The sequence below is a fragment of the Sciurus vulgaris genome (genome assembly GCF_902686455.1).
Source record: "Sciurus vulgaris genome assembly, chromosome: 13".
Lineage (NCBI taxonomy): Eukaryota > Metazoa > Chordata > Mammalia > Rodentia > Sciuridae > Sciurus > Sciurus vulgaris.
In genome coordinates, this window is record NC_136474.1 from 29,854,950 (window position 1) to 29,872,319 (window position 17,370).

Here is a 17,370-nt window from a genome sequence, read left to right on the forward strand (position 1 = left end):
TGAATGCATAAATTTTTTAACTCTTAGAATATAATATCTAATGATGAGCTTAAAAGCACCCTGGTAACTGAGGCATTGGGAGACCAGGGAAGAAGATTCTGGGTGATAGGAGGATGACGATAGATCACGATCAACCAGGAGAGGAAGGGTATGGGGAAGGACACAAAGAGAAGAGGAAAAAACCACTCTGCATCCATTGCAAGCAATAGTGTGTGATGAGTGCTTACACAAGCTCCCCCAAAATGAGAGAGAAGACCCTGAATTCTCGACTTTTTCAAGATGGAAATATTCTGGTCACGGTCCATTTCAAGTTACTGACTGGGGGCCTGGGAAACAGGCACCATAATCTCTTGTGACCCCGTAGGTACTGGTTCCTGACTGCAAGGGACTAAGGGGATGATTCGAGGTGAGGATGAGCATCCCCAGGTGCGGCAATGCCACCACCCTCCTCCACACTGGAGAGCCAGTATTCTGCTCACTTGAAGTCCCCCTACACAGAGGACTGGGACCCCTGGATGCTCTGTGATCCAGAAAAACAAACCCCTTGACAATGGTACAGCTGACCAAGCTCCACAGGGAAGCCCCTATGTGAGGAGGAAGCAGTGAGTTCTAGGGACTCTCAGGTCTCCTGGTCAATCACAAGGGTGTTGGATTTCAGTGCATAGTCACTGTCTCTTACTGGTCATCCATTTCTACCAAGAAAGAAAACTAACTCAGAGGACTATTAGCCCATTGCGAGTGACAATAAGAGATTGATTATTCTGGCACAGTTCAGGACACGAAGATGGAAAATGGACCCAAAAGTATGAAGGGACTTCCCAGTGGACCCTGTTTTCATGTTTCAGGTGATACTGGCCAGGGATACTCAGAAGGGACTGAGCAACCGTTTTCATCAGTTTTTTTGCTGCTATGACTAAAAATTCTGACCAGAACAACTGTGGAGAAGGAAAAGTTTATTTGGGGGCTCACAGTTCCAGAGGTCTCAGTCCACACATAGCAGACTCCATTCCTTGGGGTTCAAGATGAGGCAGGACATCATGGCGGAAGAGTGTGGCAGAGGGAAGCAGCTCATATGGTGATCAGGAAAGAGAGGGGAAGGGGAGGGAAGGGGAGAGAGAGGGGAGGGAGAAAGGGAGGGAGAGAGAGGGAAAGAGAGAAACTCCACTTGCCAGATACAAATATATAGCACAAAGTCACACTTCCAGTGCCCCACCTCCTCCAGCCACACTGCACCTGCTTTCAAATAATCCCATCAGGTGATTAATTCACTGATGGGGTTAAGGCTCTCAGAACCCAGTCATTTCTCCTCTGAAGCTTCTTGCATTGTCTCACACATGAGATTTTGGGGGGCACCTCACTATTTTTCCAAAGCTTAACACCAACTCACTTTTCAAAGGCAGTCAACTCCTGACCTATTGGTTTCATCGTACCTAACTAATAATAAAACCTGCATGTTAAAGCAGCCATTGAACTTCAACAACCATGTCTCCCTTCTTAATAACACATCCCCAAATTCATAAGCGGACTGTCTCCCAAAAAGATTGGATCTGTTCTGAGTATCCCCAGCCACCTGCAGTCGTCTTGTGAATAGGGTTGACTCGGGGTTTACATCTCTTTCAACTTGCTTGTGAAGTCAAATGAAATAACTGACTGTGTGTTATGAGTCCAGTTGCTACAATCTGAAATCTTAAGCTGTTCCTTTCGAGTATCTCAGGTTCTCCCTTAAGCACCTGACCCTTACGATGCCAAAAATGCTTTGGAGTGTGAGGTTTCCCTCTGTGCCTGAGCACTAGCCATGAGCCTACAGAGGATTTGATGAACCGAGTAACAGCAATCATCCTGGATCACCAGGATGTGACCCACACCCACATTCTAGAACCACCTAGAATGGAGGTTCTGAATCATGTAGTGCATAATAGCTCATGATTTCATGAAGCCATGGATTCCTTTCTTCTACTAGCAGATTGACAGATTGACTCTATGTAAGGGAGAGTCAGTTTGTTATGACATCATGAACTTAAAACCCATTTGCCGAAATGAAAGGTACGAGGTTACCAGGTTACCGGGTCACTCTGGGTGGCGGGGGGTAAGTCTCCACCGCACTGGAACAGCAGTTGAAAACAACTGTGAGGAACTCAATGGGATTTCTGTGGAAGTCAACTAGTTTTATATTTCACGTTTGAAAAATCTATAGGGGGAAAAATATTTCATTGCCTTTTCCTTGGAAACTATGAAACAACTTACTGACGAGTGATTTGGCAAAACTCGAGCCACACTGACAGAGGGAAGGACAGTTAGGGACGGTGAATGTAGCTCAGTGGCAGAGGATTTGCCTAGCATGGGTAAGGCCTTGGACTGGATCCCTAGCACTGCAAATAAATAAAAAGTTGGATCAAAATTAAAATTATTAAGGAAAAAATGTCCAAGTGATGTAAAAAATAAACACTATGAGCTTCTGGTAAGTTCAGTCTTTATAGTACTTCACTTATTTCTATTGTAAAGATTTACCTTATTCATTTCTTATTTGAATTTTTAAAGGTGAAAGTTGACAAGAAAGGAAAGGCCAATCCGTGAGAATATAAGCCAGAGGTGTGGAGGCCCATTTCCAACCAGCCCCGCTGAGTTCCTGATGTGCATCCTAAGTTTGTGATGGGAGTGGGCGGTATCCTGTAGCACGTACCTTTGGGGCTGTTTCCCATGGTGGTGCATCGTGTGTTCACGCGTGAGAACGCACCGAGTGATAATGAGCACTTTGAGAGGAACTTCTTGAATGCCAATGCGTATTTGTTATTAAAAAGACTGCAAGAACCATAATCTGGACCTTTTGCTAGAATTAAGAAGAGATTTCATTTCTACTTTATTTCTCTTTTATCTTAAACTCATTAAAAATGATGCCTGCTGATGTTCAGTGGGAAAATGTTGGTTTCCTTTTTGCTTATTGTGTTGGTTCTTTTTTAATTATATGTGACGGTAGAATCTATTTTGACCTAATCATACGAGCATGGAATACATCTTATTCTTTTCCTGACTTCAGTACCTCTTCATCCCCTTCCCTGTCCCCACCCCCGGCTCCCTTCCCTCTATTGATCCTTCTGCCTTTTACCCATAGGTATTTCTTTAATTAATTTCTTGTGGATGTACACGATGGTGAGCTTCACTGTGCTGTATTCATATATGTACAAGGGAAAGTTATGTCAGATTCATTCCACTGTCTTTCCGTTTCCTACCCCCTCCCTTCCCTTCATTCCCCTTTGTTTAATCCACTGAACTTCTACTCCCCCACATTACGGGTTCGTTTCCTTATACCAGACAAAACATCCAACCTTTGGTTTGGGGGGATTGGCTTATTTGACTTGTGTAACTCCAGATCCAGATCCATCCATTTACTGGCAGATGTTATAAAGTCATTCTTCTTTATGACTGAGCAATAGTTCACTGTGACCTAGACTAACCCCTTGCATGTTGCTTGAGGCAGAGACTGAGGAGTTAATAAAAGGAAACCAATAATAGTCACAGTAATAAAGATAATTAGGGTACTTGACCATAAAAGTGATACTAAAATATCTGAGACAGATGCCTGCCTCTTTGGGCCTGTCAAGACTTGTGATAGAACAAGATAGATAAAAACCTCTTTTAGTTAAGAAAAGTTCAATGAAGATGGCAAATCAAATGAGAACAATCCAAACATGTGAAAATATGAAGGCCTGAGCATTCATGGCCCAGTGTAAGGTAGCAGCATAGGCTGGGCAGAGCTAGGCCCTTGAGTCAAAGGAACCAGGCAAACGTAGTCCCACAGCTGCATGGCAGCAGTGAAGCAGGGCCATTGGTCTTCTGCATTCCCAGGCACCAAAGGAACTTGAGGAGCTTCCAGGGAGAGAGCATGTGCCACACCAAGACTGGGTCAGAGTGAGGGCTGGACGCTGTAAACAGCTATTGCAGCTCAGATCCAACACAAATGACATCACCTTACACCCAGCACTAATGCACCTCCTCCCAGGTTGCACAGGTGGGTGCAAACTCTGTGCCTGAATTAGAATTAGAATTTTCTCTCAGTCATAACATTGGGAGATGTTCTAATACAGGAGACCAATGCTCCCACACCAATACCACTGATTTGCTACCTGGAAAATATTCACTGAAGGGAAACTTGATTTATAAGTAACACCTGCCCCCGTACCACCCCAAAAGGCTTAGGGTGTTGGCAAGATGCCCAGTGAAATTTGGCTAATAGCAGTGGTTCTTAAACTTGACTCCATAATCACTTGGGACCTCTTAAATACCCTGAGGCCAAATCCATATTTCAGAGCCTCTAAATCATAATTTTTGGGGAGCGGTTTGGGTGTCCATAGTTAGCAAAACTTCTCCAGGTGATTCCAACATGCAGCAAAATTGGAAAACAAGTAGAGTTTTATTCAGTTATAAAGAAAAATAAAATTATGTCATTTGCAGGCAAATAGATGGTACTTGAGAACATTAAATGAAATACACCAAACTCAGAAGGTCAAGGGTTGTATATTGTTTCTCAGGAGGAAGCTAGGGAGGGAAAATGAAAAGAAAGGTGTGTGTGTGTGTGTGTGTGTGTGTGTTGGGGGGGCAGGGGAAAGAGCTCATGAAAATTCAAAGATCCTTATAGGGAAGGAAGCAGGGGGAGGAGCAGAGGGGAGGCGAAGGTGAAATGATATTGGTCAAATTCTATTGTGTACATGTATGAAAATGTAACACCAAATTTCACCATTATGTACACCAATAATACACCAATAAAAACAAGCCAATAAAAATACGGAAAAAAAAATACAATTTCTCATTGGGAAAAAGAAATAAAAAGAAGAGCAGTCTGTGGACCTAATAGCACAGGCACCCCTGGGAGCCTGCCAGAAATGCAGAATCCCAGGTCCCACCAGACCCTGTCTCAGGCGGTTCTGATTCCCAGGCCTTGTGTGCTTCATTTGCACATTAAAGTTTAATAAGTGCCAGAATGTCCTTTAATGGGGCCTAATGGGACCTGCTAATTGTAATTATCTCCATAAATGGGAAACTCTGAATAATGTAGCAATACTGATAGGGGAGAGAAAAGTACTGAAAGGAAACAGTGTGTGGAGGGGCCTTCAGAGAATAAGACCAGAGGCTGCTGAAGAGGCTTCAAGAAACACTGAGCTGCTGGTGGTTTCTGTACTGGCATCGATCTATTTTCACACTGCAGTGAACTTCCAGGTAGCGCCCTGTGGTCTGCAGGTTTGGTCTGTCTCCATTGGAAGTTCAGCACGTGGCAAGACAGTTTCAAGGGCTTTATGACCATCATTAAGCTCCTCTTCAGTCTCCCCCACCCTGCAGAAGTGGTGATTCCCATTTCACAGAAACTTAGAGGATCCAAGAGCCTGTGGTCACCTGTCATTCAATGGCAGAGTAAAGACTTTGTAGTTTCTGATCTGCTTTTCCTCTGTTGCCAAAATGAAGCCTTATTTCATAGTGTGGAGAAAGAAGAACAAAGACCAGCTAGTAACTATACCCATGAATAATGCTAGTGGCTTTTTATAACAAACCCATTTCGTAGCCTAGAGTGGGGACTGGTGCAGAATTGAAAAAATAGTTTCTCTCCCCTCCTATTTTGAGCCAAGTGGGCCCCACTACCCTTTCTCTCTCACCTGACCCTGACTGGAATATCAGCTTCATTTACACCCAGGGACAAGGATCAGCAGGATTTCCCCACCCCCAAGGTAAGCTGCCTTTTCCCAGCCAAGACATCCCATCATAGGCTGGCCAGCACACACAGCTGCAGCCAGTGAAGACCATCACAGATCTGCCACACACTTAAGGACAAGAAATGTCAGCACCACCCAGCCAGGACATCATTAACTGAAACTTTATTGTAATATGTTCCATGATTGTCAGAACATCACTGCAACTAGAAATTTGTATGCAAGGGGGATTTTTAGACCCGCAGAGTAAATAAAATATAACAGAATTGTAACAATAGATACACCTTAATATAAATATACATATTGATACCCCACACATATAAAAGTCATGCTCTGCAAATACTTTGTCTACAGACGGTCTGCGGGCTACTGAATTCCAAGATGTCTTCAGGGATTTACAGGTGTCCTGTTAGTTATGGTTATTTCCAGAGAGCTTATGTAGGAGCAACACATTACAAATTTTGAAGAAGAAAAAAAAAGTATCACAGAGCAGTTTTTTAAAATATTTAGTACATATTTTGTTCTACAAAGAATGAGCCTTTCTTAAATATTACAAACAGTGAAACAAATATACTAGCTTACAGATATGTACAGTTTACTACTTTAATATTTCAAAAATGCAGGAAGATAAGTTATATAATATATATAATTTTAGATATAGTGAACAATTCAATATTGCTCTTGTGTTGGTCTTGCTGCATTGTATGCATGCCAATGGCTTGTCACTGGATGGAGAGGGGACCAGTGGGGACAGAAGGGAACTCATGGAGCCCCATGCTTAATCCCAGAGTGCCATCTTCAAAGCAATATTTTGAGTTTTATAACTTTCTAGGACTGGGTTAAAAACTTCTGTACCCATGCGCAGTGTAGGGAATGTTCTCAGGAACCACACAACTCCATATTTGGGGATGGGACCAAACAAATGCTAAAATCTATCTGCTCCAATACTAACTCCTCAAGCCCCAAGTCAGTTGGGGAGCTTCTGAAAGACGAAGTTGACATAACCATCCACACCCTCAGTGTGGTTCACAGAAAATGACGGCAGAATGCAGCCCCGGGATGAAGGCTTCACCAGCCTTCCTATCCTATAAACTCTCCGGCAAAACACAAAGGAATGACGAGTATCCTGAGTGAGCTCAGATTGTCAGAGATTATAAGCTCCTCGAATTGATGAAGCCCTGAATACTCAAACATGTAGAAATTGGCTTTAAAGGGCTAAAAGAAGTCGTGACTCATGATTGAAAGGAATGGGACACTTGGCAGGAAGCACTCACAATAAAAGCCTTATTAACATTGCCACTGGTGGCAAAGATCCTATTTTACTGTTGGAAAGAACCCACCCAACTCTACACATTGCCTGTTGGTCATAAAGTTCTGTAACTTCTTCCACCTCCCTCACATTTGAGTGACAAACTAATAATCTCTGAGAACAGAAAAAAAAAAAAATGTAGGGACATGTTGAAAAACATGTTCCAGAAAATCTGACAACTAGATCTCATTGTGAATATTATGGAATACTATGGAATGGCCTTTTGCAACAGAGGGCACCTGTATGAGGAATTTAAAGAGGGCCTATAAATGCCCCCAAAGGCTCTGAGCTCCCTGCTGGCTCCTTTTCTCAGCATGAACATTTCCCCAGGTAAAGATGAGGGAGTTTTGTTCTAGAATCCCAAACAGATGGTAAGACCCTGAAACCAAAAGTTCCTCAAAGTCACCTCCTACACACTAAACACATCACCAGGGAGAGTCATTGGTAGAGCCAAGGGGATAAGACCAGACACGGGAATTGAATAAGAGCTAAAGGAGACTAGGAAATATTGAGAGCACAGGTATGCTTTGGAGGATGAAGGTGTCCGTGTGGCCATGACAACCCTGCATAGGAGGGAACATAAAAATAGCAGGTGCAGAAGGCAGTATGTGTAACATCTCCAGCTGGAAGCCCTGCCTAGGGTTGGCACTAGTGCCCAACATCCAGGAAGACTCCCTCTGCAAGACACGTGGTACTGCTACCCACTCAGGCTGCCAAGAGGATGGTCCACTAGTTGGGGCAGGCATGCATTCTGCCAATGGAAACAGGGAAACTCAGGCTTTGTGGGAATTTTCAAGAAGCAGAGCCCAGGCAGACTCCACAATGGCAGAGTAGTTAAGCTGAGGCAGCTCTGCTCAGAGCCTCTCTGTGGCCACCATCACCTCCCAAGCTTCCTGGAGGAAACAGCAGGGGCTGTAATTTGGTTTGAAGTATTAAGGATGCACACACAATCATTAGGAGAAGAGGAGACTTGTGTCTAGGGTGAACAATTATTAACAAATACTGCACTGAACAGCTCTTTGAGGACATGTGTAATAGAACATGCAAGAGAATTTACTATTAATTAAAAGCATTTTCCAGGAATATAGTTCTGATGTGGATAGGTCATCAAAAACACAGTGAACAACTCCTGTTCAAAATATTTCATTGAGGTGCAAAGTGTAGCATATACATGCTCATGTCACTTAGAAAAATGGTGTGCTTCTGGTCACTGAATGGCCTTTGTTGGCTGTTACCCAGCTGGGTACAGATCAAGTTATTTAAGAGAAAAATAAAAATCTTGGAGGGGGGAAAAAGTCTAAAAATAGCTACTTTATTTGCTTAAATTTAAAATCTGAGGGGTAGAAGTTATAGTTCTCACAGGTCAAAGGAAAGAAACTTCACATTCTAAAACCCTCAAAGAGTGACATAGGAACATTATTGCGATGTTTTAATAATAATGTCACAATATCTTTACTCAAAAATTGAAGAACTTCTGACATACCAGGGCACTATTAGAGAACTCATCCTTGTATGTGAAAATAAATAATAGGTTAACAGGGTACTGGCTAACTAGGTCTACAGGAGGTGAATACATCCCCTTGGGGTAGCTGGGGCGGAAATTAACTGAGGATGAACATCCTTTGGGGAAGGCTGTATTACTTTATCTTTAACCCAGTTAAAAATCTACGGAAGGGAACCACCGTGGTCCACTTTGGACCAACAGGTCTTCTCACCTCCTCTGCCTGATCGCTACCCCCAAAGATGTAATTGACTTCTGAGCAGAGAAATGGCTGGTTTGGGTTAGTGCCGGTAGCTCCGGGTTAACACGCTCTCTCGTGCATGGAGATGACATTCAGTCCTCTCAGCTTATCCTACTTTGAAGGGTATGAGTCCTCCTGCCTCCTAATGGCAAAAGCCACCCTCATAAATGACTTGTCACCTCTTGCAGTTCCCCGGGATGCTGAGCGTGTTGGCTTTCGTTGTCACCGCCTAGCAGATTCTGCGACTCCAGGGAGGGGTGGCCTGTTATTGGGGGTGGTGTGGAACGCCTTCTTCAGGACACTCGCGTGTGCCTCGGTCAGATGCAGTGTTTAACACGTGGGCATCGTACATGCTGCCCTGACAATGGTTGCACGTGGGTGGGGGAGGGGCGAGGCAGGGGACAGCAGAGGCTCCTTCCGCCGGAAGGGCGCTCACATGACCACGCACTTGCCCTTGAGCTTCTCTTTCCTCTTCTGCTGCTTGCTCTTTTTGCCGTCGATCTGGAGGCTCACGGTCCTGCGCTTCTCCAGGTTGAGCAGCTCCTGGAAGAGCTCCTTGACGTTGTGGTTGAGCTTGGCCGAGGTCTCCATGAAGGCACACTTCCACGTGCGCGCCAGGGCCTCCGCCTCGCTGCTCTGCACCTCGCGGTTGGGGCTCTCGTCACACTTGTTCCCCACCAGCATGATGGGAATGCTCTCCACGTCCCCTTTGATCTCGCAGATCTGCTCGTAGATGGGTTTGAGTTCTTCCAGGGACTGCCGGCTGGTGATGGAGTACACCAGGATGAAGGCGTGCCCTTTGGAGATGGACAGCCGCTGCATGGCGGGGAACTGGTGGCTCCCCGTGGTGTCGGTGATCTGCAGGGTACATATGCTCTTGTCGCAGCTGATCACCTGCCGGTAGGTGTCTTCCACCGTTGGGATGTAGCTCTCCCGGAATGTGCCCTTCACGAACCGCAAGACCAGGGAGCTCTTGCCTACACCACCTGCTCCAAACACGGCCACCCGGTAATCATTGCTCTGCTCAGGCATGTTGCTGGAGGGCTCCAACTGTCAACCCGGAGACACCTGGCAAAGGAACCAGATGTGTAAGAGAGTTAATTTATTTAAGAATTTTTTTAAAAGTATTGCTTTGCTTTCTTTTTGACAGTTTGCATTCACTCTTCCAGTGTAAGAACAGATTTCATTTAGAAACACCTACAATTCTATATCCAATAAATATGGCCAATCCTCAGATTCCCATAGGGCAGCCAATCTACTCAGTAGCTACATGGAACCAGCTGTTTCTCCTTATTGGATCTTGACTCTGAGCATCTTTGGTCACACACAGACCCTCTGCCCAGGGAGAAGATGCAGAATCAGCCCAAGAGGGACAGAATCAAGATAAGGGCATGGAAATTCACCAATGCCTTCCTCGAACACACGCGTGTGCACACAAACACACACACACACATACTCACACAGCATATACTGGTCATAACAATGTGTGATTTTTTTCAAATACTGGGAGGAGGAAATGAGGAAGCTCTTAATATTTATTTAGCATTCATGTGAACTCATGAAATCTCACCACCTTGCAGAAGTTGGAGTCATTATTTCTGATGTGCTATGATGAAACACAGAAGGACTCAGGACTACAGTGTCACTCAGCCAGTGAGGGGCAAGGCTGGGACATCAACCAAAGCACTATGGAGGCCAGGCCAGCCACAGGCTGCCTGTACAAAGGGCTGGTCATAGTGTCCTGAACATTACTCAAGCTGTGGCATAGACTGTCTCCACCAAGTAGAAAGACTTAAAAGTTAACTAAGAAACTTGGATAGTTGTTTTATTCATCAAACCTAAAATGATTAGATGTGTTTTATTTTTAGAGAATCATATGAATTGAATGTCACCAGCCTATCTATGTAAACGACTTATTAGCAGTTATTAAAATTGAGTAGAATGGAAGTTCCTTCCATCACAAACATGACCCCTGGTCTAAGGGAATTGTACATGCATTTTCTTCATTTTTAAATCAATAAATATCTTTGATCCTGTCTCCTCTTTGGCAAGGAAGGACCTATCGTGCAAAAACAGAGAATTTTGCAATACATATATTTTTAAAACTAACGGAGAGGTAATGCTGATGTGAATCCTGGAGTCCATTCATTTCTGCAGACAAGCATTGTGTTCATTTTTGCTTTTCTATTCTTAGAGTAATTATGGAATACTAATAAGCATTGCTGAGCAAAATCATTTTTGGAGTCCAGTAAAAATTATTAAACATAATTAACAATGGAAGGAAATAGGTTTGTGCATCTCCTGGCAGACAGAATGTCAAACCAAAGTCCCAACTGCAACCTCCTGTCTTCTGATTCCAACATGGACATCTGCCTACAAATTGGCTCGATTAGATCCTCAGTTGTTCTTGTGTATACTTTGGAATCCTAAACCCACCAAGAAACTGAAGAAGCATCTATGCTAAAAGAGGAAATAGAAAGATGTCAGGAAGTTCATTAGCAAGAAAAGACTAAAAGGGAGCCTGCTTAAGAGTTGGATGAAGTGTAGTCAATGCTTATGAAATAATCAAGATCAACCCAAGAGTGTAGCATTGGGACAAATAAAATAAATTGTCCTATAATATAAATTTAAAAAGAATCAATGACATATGGAATCTGATTTGAAGCTCCCCTCTGCATTCTCAAAGTGAGGCTTGGAAGCCAGTTTTCTCACTCGGACTTATTTAGTATTATGGGTATTTAACTCCAGAACTGAATCTAAGAATCTAACTGAAGGAGAACCTCTCCTAACAAGCCCCAAATCCTAATGTCACCAAAAGATCTCTAGGTCCACAGGATTTGCTCTTTATGAGTTTGCAGAATATGTGACCAGTGATGCTAAGGCATCTCCATAATGAAACTAGCAACCAAATAAAGATAGCCACTACTAACCAAAAAAGAATCATGGTGACTGTTATTCATTTGTCCAAAAAATATCAGTTGAGTTTTGGCTAGAGGCCAGGCTCCAGGCCAGGGGACAGGAGACAACTGTGCAGAGGTGAGACCTCGGCAACATGTCTCCTCACAGAGTTCAGATCAAGTGGAGAAGGGAGAAATAAAGAAAGATAATTTCACAAATATTTTAAAAGTTACATCACTGCAAATTCTGCAAGAGAGATCTGAAGGAACCTAATTAAACCTAGGATGTCAGGAATAATGTCCCTAAAGAGGAAGAGCAAGAACCTGGAAGATGAATGGGATCAGGTTGGCCAAGGGGTCTAAAGTTTAATGTGCATTTGTGAGGTAGATCAGGAGCAGTAACTCCATAATGGCCCTCTCTCTCAAACTGCTCTTATTCCAATTGTAAACAATATTCTTTCATCTTAGAACCATTCAGTTAGTTCCCGAGCTTTATACAATACCTTCTACATACTATGCAAACTCAGTGCAGTAGACAGCAGAAAAACTCAAGAGTGGATACCTTATACTCCGCATGGTGGATGCAATAATGAAGTTATAAACAAAGGCAGAAGAGGAACCCAGTGGGGCTTCAAACTCTGCCTGGAGCCCAAGAGGCAACTCACTGAGGGCTGGGATTTGCCAGATGGCAGAGGATCGAGAGGCGTGTCCATCAGAAGAAGGAATTTTATGGAAAGGAAACAATACAGGAAATAGAACTGATATTCATACCAGGGCAGGAAGTTAGTGTAAACGAGCATCTGTGAGTGGTCTGAAGGAGCCAGCATTATTACTCAAACGACAGACAAGGGAAGGAGGTTTGGAGACAAGGTGGTGGCCAGGAAGGAGCTGAAGTGAGGTTGGCTTGCAGGGCAGGTGGGGAGACATCTGGTAGGTGATGGGGTTTAATTGAGAAGTTCAGCAGAGATTCACAAGCTAATGATAGATACAGGGATATCATCCATATCAAAATAGCACTGCGACCTTCAGAACTCCCCCAGGGAGAGAGTGGGGAGAGTGGAAGGAGAAGAGTAGATGCCAAATCCGGTTTATGCTATTAAGAGACTCATCGAGTTGCCTAAACTTTAAGTTGCATGAGTGATAAGTGGAGATGATAAGTCCCCCTTCCTATAGGGCCGCCGTGGAGGGTGTGTGAGATGGTACGACTAGGCACTTGGCACAGTCCCCAGCACAGGTGCCTGGCTTCTTTCAGAAAGGATCAAGCAGAGAAGGGTCACCAAGGAGCAGTCAGGTGGAGAGGGAGGAAAAGGAGCCAGAAGGCCGTAACAGGGCACAGAGGGGAATCACAGCTACCTGCGCCTTAATAAGGAAGAATTCAGACCTGGAGGCAGAAACCTGATCCTCCACCTTAAAACTGTGGGGAGGAAAAAGCAAACCGAATCCAAGGAAAATTTAGATCATGCTCAGAATTAGAAAAGAGTAGAGAAAAATCAACAAAACTGAAAGGTTTATGTTGGAGAAAAATGAAAGAAAAATGCTAGAGAATGCATGCTTTGAATTCACTACGGGGCTAAAATAATCAGGACGGAGTGGTACTAGCACAGTACAGATATAGAGAGGCCTAGAATAGAATTCAGAGTCCAGAAATAATCAATTGATTTTGACAAAGCTCCCAAGAAAACTCAGTGGAGAAAGAATAGTTTTTTCAACAAACGTGCTGGATGTTCACATGCAGAAGAATCCCAGTAGAGCCCTCCCTCACACCATATAATAAGTGACAAAAAATAGGTCAGATACTTATGCTAAAAAATTCTCCAAAGGAAACATAAGCATAAATCTTTGTGATCCAGGATTAAATGATGGGTTTTTTTCTTCTTCTTCATGCCAAACTTAAACTACCATTAATGTTTATGTCTCATAAAATGAATCAACTTCTTACTCCCTTCCCATGTGAACTTTCCAAATAATCAGTGACAATAATATCAACAATGGCGATTTTTACTGAGCACATACTATGTTTCAGGAATGTTTCATTGTACTTTGCATGTATCTTTTACCACTAACAACAGTCTTACAGATAGACACATTAATGCTCTTTTACAGATGTGAGTATATGGGAAAATGATATGGAACAGATGAAATAACTTCTCCGATGGTACTGAATCGAGCTCATAACCATGAGTGCTAAATAATACGACTCTTATCTGTCTTTAAAAAATAGTATTTTTAGATGTGACACTACATTCATGAGCAACAAGATTAAAACTAGGCAAATTGGACCTCATCAAAATTAAAGGACATCATCAAGGAAGAAAACTCACAGGATGGGAAAACATTTTCTAAATCATACAGTTGATGTGGTATTAATTTCATTACAAACAATTTCTGCAATTCAGCAACAAAGGAACTCAATTAAGAAGTGGGGAAAAGACTTGAATAGTTATTTCTCCAAAGAAGATGTATGAGGTTTCACAACAACATTCTCAACATCAAGAGTCATTAGGGAAATGCAAGTTAAAAAAATTAAAAGCACATCAAAATACCACTTCCTACCCACTCAGAAGACTACAATAAATAATAACAAAAACAGAGAACATCAAATGTCAGTAGGGATGTGGAGAAATTGGAACTCTGGTACTTTGCCAGTCAAGATGCAAAATGGTCATGCTTCTTTGTAAAACATTCTATGAGTTCCTCAAAAAGTTCAACATAAAATTGCCATGTGACTCAGAAATTTCCCTCCCAGGTATGTACCCATGAGAAATCAAAGCACACAACTATGCAAGAACTTATACATGAATGTTTATAGCAATATCGTAAATAATAGCCAGAGTAGAAACAATACAAATATCCATCAACTTAGTGGATAAGTAAGATATGATATATCCTTACAAGGAAATAGTACTCCAAATAAGAAGGAATGAAGTACTGATTCATGCTACCACTTGGATAAACCTCAAAAACATTAGAGCAAGTGAAAGAGATGTTAAAAAAACATACACACACATATTTCATTCCTCTTATTTGAAACAATGCAGAATTGAAATTCATAGAGTCTGCACTACCTTGAATCTAAGCGTTCTTCAATGATCCCTGTGGGAAAGGCTTATTTCCTAGAATAGTGCCATTGGGAGATAATGGAGCCTTTAAGAGGTGGGACCTGGTGGGAGATCATTGGGTCGTTGGGAGTGCTTTCTCAAAGGGGGACCTGGTCTTTTTTTCTCTTTCACTGCACAGTCATGAGCTGAAATTTTCGTATTCCTACCATGATGACCCACCAAAGCAAAGGGGTCAATCATGGACTGAAAACTCTAAAACTGTGAGCCAAAACAAACCTCTTCTCATGTTAACTATCTCAGGTACTTTGTTATAGTGACAGAAAGCTGACTAACACAGAAACAGCAGTATATTTGTGACTGCCTAGATATGCAGTAGACAGGCATTGGGGAGAAATAGAAAGTAATCAATAGTGTGAACAGAGTTTCTTTAGTGGCAATGAAAATGTTTTAACACTAATTGTGGCAATAGATTCAAGACCATCTGAACATACTAAAAACTACTGAGTTGTACATATTAATTGCCGTAAAGCTATTAATAAAAAAAAGACTAAGAGAAGCAAGAATCAACTGCATATAATACAATGTTGACAGATTAATCACAGATAGAGAGAAATAGGTCATGGATCACAGTGTGAAAAATAATACATTAACAGTAAGAGGCTTAGTTTCATTCCTAATAGCGAAATAATGGGAACATCCCAAATATTCACAATAGAAAGCATGAATTCCATGACATTCATACTATGAGAAATAATAACACTGAATGAACACCTTCACAAATATGCAAAAGCAATACAAAAGATGCTGCCTCAACAACCTGATCCAACCAGACAGCTGCCTTCTGGGTACTAGAAATGTTGAGCATCTCCATGCAGGTGAGAGTTTACAGAGGCTAACACTGTGCTCTTCCATAAGGTGATTATCTCAATCATTCTCAATGATTGCATTCATTTAAAATGATCACGCAGAAATGAAATCTCAAAATTTAAAAGAGAAATCATAAAAAAAAAAAAAAACTGGGAGTTCAATGGGATTTGTTCTCAGTCTCCTGTAGTTTGAGGAAAATTAGTTCCAGGATCAGCAATGAAAGAAATAGGAAGCCAAGTTTTGGTTTTGAAACACAGGAGTTAAATGAAGACTAGCAAAGTTTCCTATAAATGATACAGTGGGGTTCTGAAGGGAGAAGTCCTCTTGCCCTGGGTGTGGCAGTGATGAAAACTGAAGGGATTGCTAGAAACTAGGCAGGAAATGTAGATTTCTCTTTCATGAGACCTGGAGATTAAGGCAATGGGTAAAGAGGTCAGGTAGAGATCAGAGGAGCGGGAAAGCTCCTGGATGGAGTTGGTGGTGGGTAACTGAGGGAGCGCATTAGAAGGATACAGGGGTCACTGGGATCCAGGGTGTGCATGGCAGGCCTGTCTTCAAAGAGAGGAGAAGAGAGAGAGGTAGTGGCCACTCAGGATGCTCAGTATAAACCTTCCCAGACCCACCCACACCACTGAGCTTACCAAAAGGGCAGAGAAAGTCTCAGTGATCAATGTTTAGTAACCATCTGCAGTAGTGAACTTCAAGAAAAGCCAAAAAAAAAAAAAAAAAAAAAAAAACACAGGGCATTCACTTGATTAAAAATATATAAGGAGAGTATAAAATGCTCTCTTATTGAAACCCAGGCCCTTTCTTTAGATTATCCCACCCTGTCTTCTCAGAAACAACCGCTGTTAAAAATATTGAAATCAGTTTTCATTTTCTGGCATTTGCCCTTACGATTTTAGATCATGCACTCATGACTGGAATAGATCTTCCTGTCCTGACTTAATGATTTTAGACCATATCAATGAAATTAACACAATTACATTCCCTCATGGCTTAGTCTGTTTTCAGCTGCTATAACTGAATATCAGAGACTGGGTAGTTTATAAAGAATAAAAGTTAACTCAGGACAGTGGAAGGAATCTGACATAAGTTTCCTATATGTACATGAATATACCACAGTGAATCTTATCATTGTGTACATCCACAGGAATGGGGTCCTAATTGGAATAGGATATATTCCATGATGGAATAATTATATCAAAATAGATTCACTGCCATATATAACTAAAAAGAACCAATAAAATAATTTTTTTTAAAGTTAGCTGGGCACACTGGTGCATACCAGTAATCCCAGTGGCTCGGGAGGCTGAGGCAGGAGGATCGCAAGTTCAAAGTCAACCTCAGCAACTTAGCAAGGCCCTAAGCAACTTAATGAGTCTCTGTCGCTAAATAAAATATGAAAAAGGAATGAGGATGTGACTCAGTAGCTCAACAACCCTGAATTTAATCCCTGATACCTGCCCCCCCCCAAAAAAAAAGTTAGCTGAGCTTGGAGATCCAAGGTCCAGGGGCTGTATCTGGGGAGGGCCTTCATGCTGGTGAGGACTCTGCAGCACCCTGAGGGGGCTCAGGGCACCATATAGCAACACGGAATAAGTGTGCTAGCTTCAGCTCTCTTATAAAGCCACCAATGCCATCATCCTCCTGAAGAATCTAATCCTAACCACCTTTCAATGTCATCTCCAGATTCCATTAACATATGACCTTGGGGTTCAAACTTCCAACACATGAGATCTAGGAGATATACCCAAACCATTTTGTAGTCTATCATCTGATGTTTTGGTAGTTATGCTC

The 17,370-nt window shown here is 42.4% G+C and overlaps 1 protein-coding gene across 1 annotated transcript in view; it reads right to left on the reverse strand.

The window, feature by feature from the left end:
* Window positions 1-6,563: 6,563 nt before the first annotated feature.
* Window positions 6,564-17,370, reverse strand: part of DIRAS2 (DIRAS family GTPase 2) — a 29,737-nt gene continuing 18,930 nt past the window's right edge. The window contains exon 2 of the mRNA XM_079108962.1: window positions 6,564-9,815. Coding sequence (XP_078965088.1) covers window positions 9,180-9,779 — 600 coding nt within the window. The 5' untranslated portion in view covers window positions 9,780-9,815 and the 3' untranslated portion in view covers window positions 6,564-9,179. The remainder of the gene's footprint in view (window positions 9,816-17,370) is intronic.